Here is a 12,005-nt window from a genome sequence, read left to right as displayed (position 1 = left end):
TCACTGCCAGTTAAATTGTATAAACAGAAAGCAAAATGTCTTCCTTAAGAGTGAATAATTGTTTTCTTCTCCAAGGTCTTTTTGGAGGTTTCTCGTCACAATCTGCAGTTTATTTTGATTTGATTTGATTTTTTTTGATTTTTTTTTTATACAGCTGTGAGCTGCTCCTCCATCAACCGCAAAATCAACGGTACTGCACTGACGTTTTGAGTCCACTTAGTTTTGTGACTTTTCCCGTGTGAACACACTACATACTCTCTGCTCTGAATTAGCGTTCAGTGTGGAATTGGAACGCGCCACCACTCATGTTTTTCCCGTCTTTTCATTTGATTATATTTCTTTTTAATATGGAAACCAGAAAACTGAGACTGTAACGAAGCATTTCATGCTAACAAAACAAGTAGTGGAAGCTACTGACGTACACGTACTTCAAATCTTTGATGAAGGATTCATCTCACGCCCTTAAAATAAGCCTTAAACAGCCTCAGAAGTGTTGGGACGGCGATATAAACATTGATCTTTTATTTTTTAAACTTGTTTTACTTTATGTTAAAATATGAAGTCCACATATGAATGTTTTTGTATAATAATTGGTTTCTCTTGGTCTCCCTGTGAAAATAATCATACAAGCAGCAAGTTTCACAAAAACAAAAGACCCACTGAAAGCATTTCAACATCAGCAGCTAAATATGAGCAAAAACGTTTATTATTGTAAACGAGTTTTCATGTGAAGTAAGATCAGTGACGAAGCAAAGACAAATAACTCTGCTTACTGTCCAGTTACATAAAGGTGATAACTGTGACACACATACGAGTCGGTTCAGTTGTTTCTTTAATGTGATCCTTGTTTTTGACATCTGAGCAGAAGGTCGACGGTGGCCAACGAGTGGAAAGTCATTTTTATTTATGTGCTGCACTAAAAACTTTGCAAAGAGATTTTTTTTTTTATTTCAGAAAAGGGACGAGCTCTTCTGTTGTTTTGATACTGTATATATTAGTGTGTTTCGTTTTGTTACGGACATTAAAATGCGAGGTTTGAAAGGGGCGATGTTATATTTGATGAGTGAGTGAACATGTCATAAATAACAATTATTAAACTTGAGGTGTTGGTTTCACACGTCTGTGTTGTTGTCAGTACTGACGTGTGTGAGGCGTTGTAAATGCGTCATAATAGTTTCTTCTTTGGTTTTCGGTCGTATCCATGCAGAATTTAAAATGTTAAGTAAGATAGAAAACTTCATACTGAAAGAAGATTTCCACCCAAATTAAAATTGAATTATGGCGAGACTGACAGAGAGGGTCTACAGACATGCTGCCGCTGTCATCAACCACTTTTTGGACGTTTAAACCAAAACAATGAACCAAATTCTCTGTGGATTCATCTCTAAGAGCTGCCCCTGTCACATTGTGCTATTAATGAAGCTTTAAATGTATTTATATGACATCTTCAACCAAGTACAGATGGGTCCAAATGTCCAACTCCAGCCAGAAGTCAGGGGATCACTGGAGTCTTTAGGATTCATCATCTGGGATCCATGAATGTCTGTGCAACATTTTGTGCCAATGTCACAAATGTCACCCAACTCTGCAGCGTTGGAGCTGTTTTTATCTGTTTTTATCTGTTTTTAGCCATGCAAGCAGCTTATTGCATGAATTGCGATGACATTATGTACAGACAGTCCAAATGACTTTTGTGACTGTCTGTATTTAATCCAGCGTTTTTTTAAAGCTTTGTATCTTTTTAAATGTTGTTCTTATTCTTTATTTCTTTTATTTGTATATTTTATGTATTGATTATTCTTGCATTAATATATTCCTTTTATTTGTCTTTTGTTATTGATTAACACAGTGCCCTTTACATTCTCAGAGCTAATAAAAAACCAAGTAAATAGATAAATAAAATAAAAACCACCATGACTTTGTTTTCTTTGTCTTTAAGTTATAGGCTGCTGCTGCTTGCACACTTTCCTGTAAGTTTTATTCAGATTCAGAGCCTGTGTGTTGTTATTGAAATGTTTCTGTGTTGGTTGATTTTTAAAAAGGAAAGAAAAACAGGACAATTAAACATTTTGGGACGTTTCCTTTCAGCAAAGTGAAGCAATCAGGGAGGCAGTGAAATGTGTTTGAACGCGGCCCAAATATTCCCGGGAAAAAAATACCACGTCTTTGACTCCGCCCCTGCACTGATGCTGAGAGGAGGGTGAGTTTGTTTTGATTTGCGGCCCGCCCCGCTTCCCCCCACAGGCTTCACCACCACCCCGGCCGAACGAGCCTCACCGGGGGGGTTGCATCAAAACAAACGCACTGCACTTTGAGGCCCCGCCTCTTTAAAACGGACCGGCCAATAAGAAGAAACAACGTCACTAGTGGATTTGAATATTCAGTATTTTTCGCGGGCTTTGGGTATCACGTGGTCGTTTCGCGCGAAAAGCGACTCCCGGCAGGAAGAAGAAGTGTCTTTACTAGAGGCAGAGAGAGACGGACACGGAACAATGGCGGTGAGTTAAAACCACTAAAAAACAGACAGAATGTCTCATTATCGGCTCTCATGTATCCGCTGAAGGAGGAAGAAGTTAAACTAAAATGATTTACGTCTTTAGTTTGAGTTTCCTGCTGTTCTTTAGTTTCATATTTGCACTTTTGTCGCCATCACAACAACCACAGGGTTGATTTAGACTTTTACTGTGATCAGAGGACTGAAGGAAACTGCGTTTAAAGTGCTGGAAATTTTGTCATCAGTCGCTTTTTCACTGTCGCCAACACGAACAACAACAACAATAATGTTAATATTAATATTAATAATGTGTGTGTGTTTTGTGCTCTTGCTGTAAAGCAGACTTGCCATGTGGCTGTTGAACCTTTTGTAACCTGCCAAGTTAGTTAAAGAAAGTGTCAGACATCACATAATAACTGATGAAACATCCCTCAAACTCTAAACGTGCACTATTTACTGGTTTAACTGTGTTTAATACAGAAAAATAGATTACACATGTTGGGACCATTCAAACCATTTACTTAGTGACTGTCTTTAAACCGCTTCATTTGATCCTGTTGCCTTTTGTGACTGAGGGTTTCAGCACATGGCCTCCAGCTGCCAGTAAAGTCACTGTTTCTTGCATCTTTGTCAGTTATAATGACACATTTGTGATCAGTAAAACAACTGAAAAGACTTGCAGGGTTTGGACACAGTAACAACTGCCTGCAGGACAAAGTACCTTTTTGTTTATGTTTGTCTTGTATTAGATTACGTTATATGGTCAGGTGCAGTTCACCTTCTGCCTCCTCACAGGAGAGAAACCTGTGTGTACAACATAGTTGATACTGAGAAGCTAAAGGAAGCTGACGATCAGTGGTGGAAAACATTCACATCTGTTAAGTAAAAGGGACAATAAAGACTGATCACATATTAAAAAGAAATATAATTTAGAAAGAGTAACACACAATAAAAACAAGACAGGGACTGTTTGTGACGACTACAGAGGATGCACATTAACTGATTTTAATGCACGTACTAAAAGGAATATATATATATATATATATATATATATATATATATATATAGCTGAGTCGATACTTTAATAATCCTGAGAGGGCAGGCAAGAGACAAAATACAATAGATAAACAATAAGCAATAAATAAACAAAATGTAATAAAATCTGAGAGTAGAAGCTAGAAAAACCAGAAGCAGACTTTTAAAAGAAGTTTAAAATCACACTGTAAAATGATGTTGCCCAGTAATACACTGTAGTATAGGAGTACTGCAAGTCATGTAGGTAATGTCGAGTACGCGTATTGAAATAAGAATAGTGGAGTAATTTGTGTCGTCGACAGGATTCCTCTGAGTCGTACCACATGGCCACCAGCCCCAGCCGAGCCTCCAGGAGGGGAGACCTGACCTCCAGCCCCGGACGAGACCTGCCCCCGTTTGAGGATGAGTCGGAGGGGCTGCTGGGGGATGGACAGCTGCCCGGAGAGGAGGAAGAAGATGGAGACGGAGAGGAGCTGATCGGGGACGGGATGGAGAGGCGAGGATTTGCTCTGAATGTCAAACACCAGATTTACTTTGTGTCAGAAGGTTTTGTGGCTTGACGACGAGTCTTTTTCTCTCTGCTCAGGGATTACCGTGCGATCCCGGCGCTGGATCAGTATGAGGCCGAGGGATTGGACCTGGATGACGAGGATCTGTCGGAGCTGTCGCCTGGAGCTCGGGCCGCCGCCGAGGAGGCCATGAGGAGGAGGGACAGGGAGCAGGGCGTCAGCGGGCGGCTGAGAAGGGGGCTGCTCTACGGTGAGGAGCACACGGCTGCATGTTGTTGTTTTAAAACTGGAAGTTATTGATCGATAACAGATGTTAGGCAAATGTGTGTTTAAAGGCGGAAAGGAGGTGGGATGGCAAAGAGGAATAACTTATTTATTTTGCCGTTATCCAGACAGCGAAGACGAGGACGACGAGCGGCCGGCGGCTCGGCGAAGGCGATTGGCTGAGCGGGCAGCAGAGGGCGTGGCCGATGGAGAGGAAGAGGAGATGATCGAGAGCATCGAGAACTTGGAGGATATGAAGGTTGTAATACGGCTGCTAGAGTAATAAAAGCACAGATGCAATGATGTCCTGTAGCGTTTCAGGTCACGCTGGCCGTGGTAGAGGGTCTGATGTGTATTTTCTCGGTCTGCAGGGTCACACTGTGAGGGAGTGGGTGTCCATGGCGGCTCCCAGGCTGGAGATCTACAACCGCTTCAAGAACTTCCTGCGAACCCACGTCGACGAAAACGGCCACAACGTCTTCAAGGAGAAGATCAGCGACATGTGCAAAGGTAGCTCGACAGTTCAACCCGTGTTTCATAAAGTGCTGAAGTGTGTGTTTACATACAAGTGACTTCTGGTTTCAAATGAATGAACTGAACATCCTGTCATTCCAGAGAATAAGGAGAGTCTGGTTGTAAACTATGAAGACCTCGCAGCCAGAGAGCATGTCTTGGCCTACTTCCTACCAGAGGCTCCAACCGAGATGCTGAAGGTGAGTGTAGTTGTGTTGCTTTTTGTGTTGCCGTGAGAGCCTCCCGTCTTTGTCTACTGGTCATGAGGTTGATTTTACACCTGATCCTTCTGGTGCGGCTCAAAAGTCTGGTGCATTTGCCCTTTTGACTCTTCCTCAGTCTGAGCCAGCCGAACTGAACAGCATGTGTCTCGGTGACGTGAATCAAGCTCCATTACAGTAAACCTCTGTTTTGTCGCCAGGTTTTTGATGAAGCGGCTAAAGAAGTGGTGCTGGCCATGTACCCGAAATACGACCGCATTGCCCACGAGATCCACGTCCGCATCTGCAACCTGCCGCTGGTGGAGGAGATCCGCTCACTCAGGTAATATATATTTATTTTAATATTATATGTCCTTGCTGATGCTGCACTCACGGCATGTGGGATGGATGGTAGAAGTGCGAGAGATTCCCATGTTAAAGACTTGCGAGTGTTCCTGCATGATTTCAGAGTTGGTCACGTAATCATTGACAATGTATGCACAGTATTATTTTTATATATCCCTAACTCCGGCATGACATGAACGCAGCATGAGGTTTCTCTGTTTTTCCTGATCTGAATGGAGGATCTAATCGTCGAGGGTGTCGTATGTTCTACAGACTGTGAAGCCCTCTGAGGCAAATTTGTATTTTATAGGTTATATGAATAGAATTGACTTGCTACGTACTGTAAACACACAAACACTGCATGACTCATTTTCTACTGAGAGCAGCGCAGACCTGTGGATCAATACGAGCAGATGGTAAATAATCCATGTTATATAAATTCAGGGTCCACAAACTGTTTTACAAAAAGCAATAAAGATAAGGAAGATGCTTCCTGCTCTTTACAAACTCCGGGTTTTCTTCTTCTTCTCTCCTCTTCAGGCAGCTCCACCTGAACCAGCTGATCCGGACCAGCGGCGTGGTGAGCAGCTGCACCGGCGTCCTCCCTCAGCTCGGCATGGTCAAGTACAACTGTAACAAGTGTAACTTCGTGCTGGGACCCTTCTTCCAGTCCCAGAACCAGGAGGTGAAGCCGGGCTCCTGTCCTGAGTGTCAGTCCCTCGGCCCCTTCGAGATCAACATGGAGGAGGTGAGAGGCCCCCGTTCTTTCTCTCGTTGTGTATCAACCAATGACATGTCTCTCTGTCTCAGTGAATTAATCCATCGTCTCCCTCTTGCAGACCGTGTACCAAAACTACCAGAGAATCACCATCCAGGAAAGCCCCGGTAAGGTAGCTGCCGGCCGCCTGCCTCGCTCTAAAGACGCCATCCTGCTGGCCGACCTGGTGGACAGCTGCAAGCCCGGAGACGAGATCGTGAGTAGAGTTAAAAACAAGAAAAGAAAACACCATAAACCTTGAAAACATGAATAAAACAACTAAACTTACACGCAAAAAGTTAGTTTTGTCCGTAAAACAACATTTTTGATTCCCATGTGTTTAATTCTTCACCACAGTGGAAAAAAAACTTAGACATTCATTTTCCCTCTCTCAGGAACTGACGGGCATCTACCACAACAACTACGACGGCTCTCTGAACATGGCCAACGGCTTCCCGGTGTTTGCCACGGTGATCCTGGCCAATCACGTCACCCGCAGAGACGAGGGCGTCGCGGTGGCCGAGCTGACGGACGAAGACGTCAAGGCCATTGTCACCCTGTCGAAGGACGAACGCATCGGAGAGAGGGTGAGGAGTCTCTCTCACACACACACACACACACACACACACACACACACACACACACACACACACACACTATTTGTCCCTCAAGTGATCAAATTAGGAAGCAAAACTTAAACTGCAGATGCTGCAGATTGTTGCCATAGATACCAAGGTCAGCTTCATTACATATGTTGGTACACTTCACTTACCCCAAAAATGTCAGAATTAGAAATCAGTAAAAACTTGTGTGTCACGAGGCGATGACGTGGTATGCATAGAGTAGAAACATATTAAAGATGAATCTTCTGTTAGTGTCATTTTGTTCCTTGTGCGCAGCTCTGATTCAGATTTGGTCTAAATGTTTTCAAAGTTTGCGGTCTGAATGCCCAAAGATATTTCTCTGACTTTTTAAGAGAAAAGGTCATAAAGTTACAGCTAAATTATAACTTTTCTTTGGGCAGAAATCAAAACTCTATAAAAAGTCCATAATAAAGACACATTTAATGTGTTCTTGTGTCAACACAGAAGCTAACTGGATTATTAAGTTAAAACAGGATCTTTAATGATGGATAAAGACGGCTGCCACAATCCTGACCAGCAGTTTAATCGCTGCTATGCAGATGTTTCCTAACGGTCTGTCGTGTCTGTAGATCTTTGCCAGCATGGCGCCGTCCATCTACGCTCACGAGGACATCAAGAGAGCCCTGGCCCTGTCGCTGTTTGGCGGAGAGTCCAAAAATCCAGGTAGGCGGGTCGCCTGCAAACCTGAAGCAACAAAACCAGAGTCTGTGTGAGTCTCCCACTCACTCTGCTACACAAACCTTTCTCTGTCTTCCAGGTGGGAAACACAAAGTGCGTGGAGACATCAATGTGCTGCTGTGTGGAGACCCGGGAACCGCCAAGTCCCAGTTCCTCAAGTACGTATCAACACCTAATGCATGAAAAAGAGAAACACGGTGGGAGTCAACAGGCGTAATGCAAAATAGAAAAGAAGCATGTTTGAATAGAAAGCCTCTGAATCTGATTTGTCTCTGCAGGTACGTGGAGAAGGTGGCGAGTCGTGCGGTGTTCACCACGGGGCAGGGGGCCTCGGCCGTCGGTTTGACCGCTTACGTCCAGAGACACCCGGTCAGCCGCGAGTGGACGCTGGAGGCCGGAGCGCTGGTGCTGGCCGACCGCGGCGTCTGCCTGATCGATGAGTTCGATAAGGTGAGCTGAGACACGACTGGATCGTAAATGATCATAATTTAGAAATCCTAAACTTGACTTTACTTGACCTTTGACCTTTACTGTCCCACTTGATTATTCTGGTCAGCACTTTTCTGTCATGATGAACAAACATCTGAGCGCACTCTGTCCTCCAGATGAATGACGCAGACAGGACGAGTATCCACGAGGCCATGGAGCAGCAGAGCATCTCCATCTCCAAAGCCGGCATCGTCACATCACTGCAGGCCAGGTGCACCGTCATCGCTGCCTCTAATCCCATCGGTACGTAACACGGTGTGAAATCTGTTTGAAACAAAGCCAACGTTATCGGTCTCTCCGACCGAGTTATGTTCTCGCATTAAAGTCGGACCTTCCAGGCCGCTTCTTTCTGTTCCTTTCAGAACCTGCTTGAGACCTCATGGTTTGCATTTCTGGCAAACGTTATTTCATCATTGCATGTAATACAGTTGAGTTGAGATGGCCAGTATGATGCATTCAAGTGCAGTTACAAAGCTCTGACATCTGAACGTCACCAACATTAGAGCTGCAGCTAACAATTTTCATTCTCTATTGCTCTTACGATCTGGATTTAATTTAGTCTATGAAATGTAAAAAAAGTCATGAAGAAACACCCATCACAATTCTCAGAGTCTTCAGATCGTTTGTTTTGTCCGACCAAAAGTCCAAAACCCAAAAATGTTCAATTTATATTGACATAAAATAAAGAAAAGCAGCAAAACCTGGAAACGTTTTGGCACTTTTGTTTTGGCACAATGTAGAATTTGTCAGTAAAATGCTTTTTGACCGCTGTCTCAATCTTTGGATGTCAGTCATTTTTAGATGTAATGATTTCCATTCATTCATGTGAGCTTCAGAAGTGTGTAAAGCTTACGTATACGTACGAAAAGATTTTAGGAAGCCGTTGCTGGCGGTGCGTTTGCCTTCCTGTCCGTGTTTTCAGCTCTGTGCTCGTTTGCCTGCAGGCGGCAGGTACGACCCCTCCCTGACCTTTGCTGAGAACGTGGACCTGACGGAGCCCATCGTGTCCCGTTTCGATGTGCTGTGTGTCGTCCGAGACACTGTCGACCCCGTGCAGGTACACGCACACACACACACACAAATAAAAATAAGGGAGTTAAACATATGAATTCAGGCGCTCACTGCTCTCTCCTCTGGCTTGTGATTGGCTCTTTTTCCATCCAGGATGAGATGTTGGCACGCTTCGTGGTTGGCTCCCACATCAAACATCACCCTAGCAACAAGGAATTGGGCGTGGCCTTGGAGGAAGTGGTTCTGCCCAACACGTCTGACGTGCCGCCGATCCCCCAGGAGCTCATCAGGAAGTACATCATCTACGCCAAGGAGCGGGTACGAACACGCGCGCTTAACGTTTTCAGCTTGTGTTGGATGTCTTTGCTTCAACAGAACGTGGAAAGACGAGGCTGGAATTTTCCTATGATTTTGTTGTAAATGTTTGTTTGTTTTTTTTCTCGTGTCTGCAGGTCCATCCCAAACTGAACCAGATGGACCAGGACAAAGTGGCTCGCATCTACAGCGAACTCCGCAAAGAGTCGATGGTGAGCTCGCTGAACGTTTCCACCTTCCAGTGACACGTAAACATGTTTTAGAAATCTCCAGAAAGTATCACAGACAAATAATTCCACAAGAAGAAATAACAGGAGTGTATCTAACAGCACTGATGGTCCTAATTAGACTGTAGTCATGACCTTTGACCCTCAAAGCATGTTAAAAGGTGGAGTTCTGCTGCTTTGAATGGCAGTTTGGTGAAAAATCATTCATGCTGGTTTGGTCTCATTAACAGGCCACGGGCAGCATCCCCATCACGGTTCGTCATATCGAGTCTATGATCCGCATGGCGGAGGCTCACGCCAAGATGCACCTGAGGGACTACGTGCTGGAGGACGACGTCAACATGGCCATCAGGGTCATGCTGGAGAGCTTCATCGACACGCAGAAGTTCAGCGTCATGAGGAGCATGAGGAAGGTGCGAGACCGCCGGCAGATTCTCAGTTTAAACATGATCAGAGCCAAATTCAACGCGATGCTTCCTGATTGGATGTTTTTATAAAGTCGGTGTTGTCTGTGTTTCTGTCCAGACGTTTGCCCGCTACCTGGCCTTCCGCAGGGACAACAACGAGCTGCTGCTCTTCATCCTCAAGCAGCTGGTTGCCGAGCAGGTCACCTACCAAAGGAACCGATATGGAGTCCAGAACGACACCATCGAGATCCCAGAGAAAGACCTGCATGATAAGGTGACAATAAATGAGATAATGCACAAGTTAAACGCTCACATATTGTGCTGATATGCTAAATGTTACATGCTAAGCTCTACGTTGCACTTCAGAGCCAAAACTTGTAACTTTAAACGTTTTGTTCCATCTCCTCCCCCAATCCTGTATCCACCTCCTTCTGCTCCCCTCCCTTCTTGTTCCTCATCCTCTCCTCTTCCTCCTGCAGGCGAGACAGATCAACATCCACAACCTGTCGGCATTCTACGACAGCGACCTCTTCCGCTCCAACAAGTTCAGCCACGACGGGAAGAAGAAACTGATCCTTCAGCAGTTCTAAGAGTCGAGCCACCCATTCCTCCTCCTCCTCTTCCTCCCTCTCCCTATAATAGTGCTTCATGAACTCTATTTCAGAGCCCCAAATGGTTCATTAGGATAAAAAGTACTTGGGTTTCCATCCAGGGTGAGACATAGTTTAGGACTCAAGGGGGGAAATGCCTGGAAGGACGTTTTTCAACATGTATGAAACTGTTCCGCTGGAGGAAGCAGACATCAGAAGATGGTCAGAGTGGGCAACATACAGCAATGACGCTTTTTATTGGAGCTGTAAATGTTGTGTTCACCTGATTTGAAAGCGTTGAATCTTAAAGCAGAAGTGAGAAAAGGGCGGATGTGCGTAAGATTAAGATCCTACACCAAATGGTGAAATGGCCACTGGAATATTTAGCGTCTGTGGTGACTGGAAGTAAATGGTTTACGGTGGAGATGCACATTCAGAAAGTCAAATTATCAATTCATCTTCATACATAATGTTATGCTGCGTCATTCTTCAAATGAAAAGAAGTGTTTGATTCCAAAAGAGAGCCAACGTTTGGTAAAACAAGCTCGATGAGAGTGAAACTGCAAAAATACTGAATAACAATCAAAATAGACTCCAATATTACAAATAAATAATAAATAAACTCTTCAGATCTTTTGGAAACAATCAGCGTTGCTTCCACGCTGTTCTGTTTCTGCCCTCAGGTGGCTGATTGTAAATAAATGTACATGTTTATGTTCGTGTTGTTGAAGAAAAAGGATTTATTGTTCACTTAAATTCCTCTGTTACTAGCTGTTGTCAAGATAAAGGACATTTTACAGACTGGCAGAGTCTTGTATTTCATGCCTTTCATTTTTTGAGGCTTATGTGTTCACACGTGAAGTGAATGTAGCAGGAAGTTAAGCCTCCGTGATTAGAAAACACACAAAGTACTTAAAGAGGTTAAAATAAACCAATGTTTGATGTTTCTACTGTTGGAATTCACTTGATGTTGGATTGTAGGTCTGTTTTGATATTAAACTTGTATTTGTTAAACGTGTCTTTTGTCCACTTTTTCTCCGCAGGGACTTTTGTCCAGATCTCGAGCTCATGAATGAACTCTGATCTAATTGTTCTCTGCAGTGTTGGCGGCCTGTGCTGTAAACTTACCGACTATGCAAGTAGATTAAACGGCTAAATGTCTCGCCTGTTAATGCAGGACTTTTACAATGTTTTTAACTCTATCTGCCGTCATGGGTGACTTCAGGTTGGTGGTTTGATGCCATCTCCTGTCAAAGACAGAAGTGTCTGCCTAAAGATTGTAATGTAATCAAACAAAAAGCAAAGCGCAGGCCTTTAATTCAGTGGTGGAAAGTAAAGTACATTTAATTAAGCACACTTTTGAAATCCTTATGCTACTCTGGACTTCTACATTTCCGATGTTTTAGCTACTTTGCAGGTTGAGACCAGCTACAACATTAAAATGCTGATTATACATTAATGGGTCAATAATTGATTCGTTTTGCTTGTAACATAATATCTTTACACTGGAATTATTAAGGTCTGAGT

General features: G+C 43.7%; 1 protein-coding gene across 1 annotated transcript; it reads left to right on the top strand.

Annotated features, from left to right (window-relative positions):
• Positions 1–3,836: 3,836 nt before the first annotated feature.
• On the top strand, positions 3,837–11,464 carry mcm2 (minichromosome maintenance complex component 2). Its single transcript, XM_070902550.1, has 19 exons — positions 3,837–4,025; positions 4,116–4,288; positions 4,431–4,561; positions 4,674–4,812; positions 4,918–5,015; positions 5,237–5,358; positions 5,901–6,108; positions 6,200–6,334; positions 6,513–6,704; positions 7,331–7,424; positions 7,519–7,597; positions 7,718–7,889; positions 8,045–8,171; positions 8,873–8,985; positions 9,093–9,257; positions 9,392–9,466; positions 9,712–9,894; positions 10,007–10,162; positions 10,368–11,464. The coding sequence occupies exons 1-19, from the start codon at positions 3,853–3,855 to the stop codon at positions 10,476–10,478; spliced, it is 2,646 nt and encodes an 881-aa protein (XP_070758651.1). The 5' UTR covers positions 3,837–3,852; the 3' UTR covers positions 10,479–11,464.
• Positions 11,465–12,005: the final 541 nt, after the last annotated feature.

The sequence above is a fragment of the Enoplosus armatus genome, chromosome 3 (assembly GCF_043641665.1).
Source record: "Enoplosus armatus isolate fEnoArm2 chromosome 3, fEnoArm2.hap1, whole genome shotgun sequence".
NCBI lineage: Eukaryota > Metazoa > Chordata > Actinopteri > Centrarchiformes > Enoplosidae > Enoplosus > Enoplosus armatus.
The sequence above is the reverse complement of the archived record's forward strand: the minus strand, read 5'-3'. Positions and strand labels throughout refer to the sequence as shown.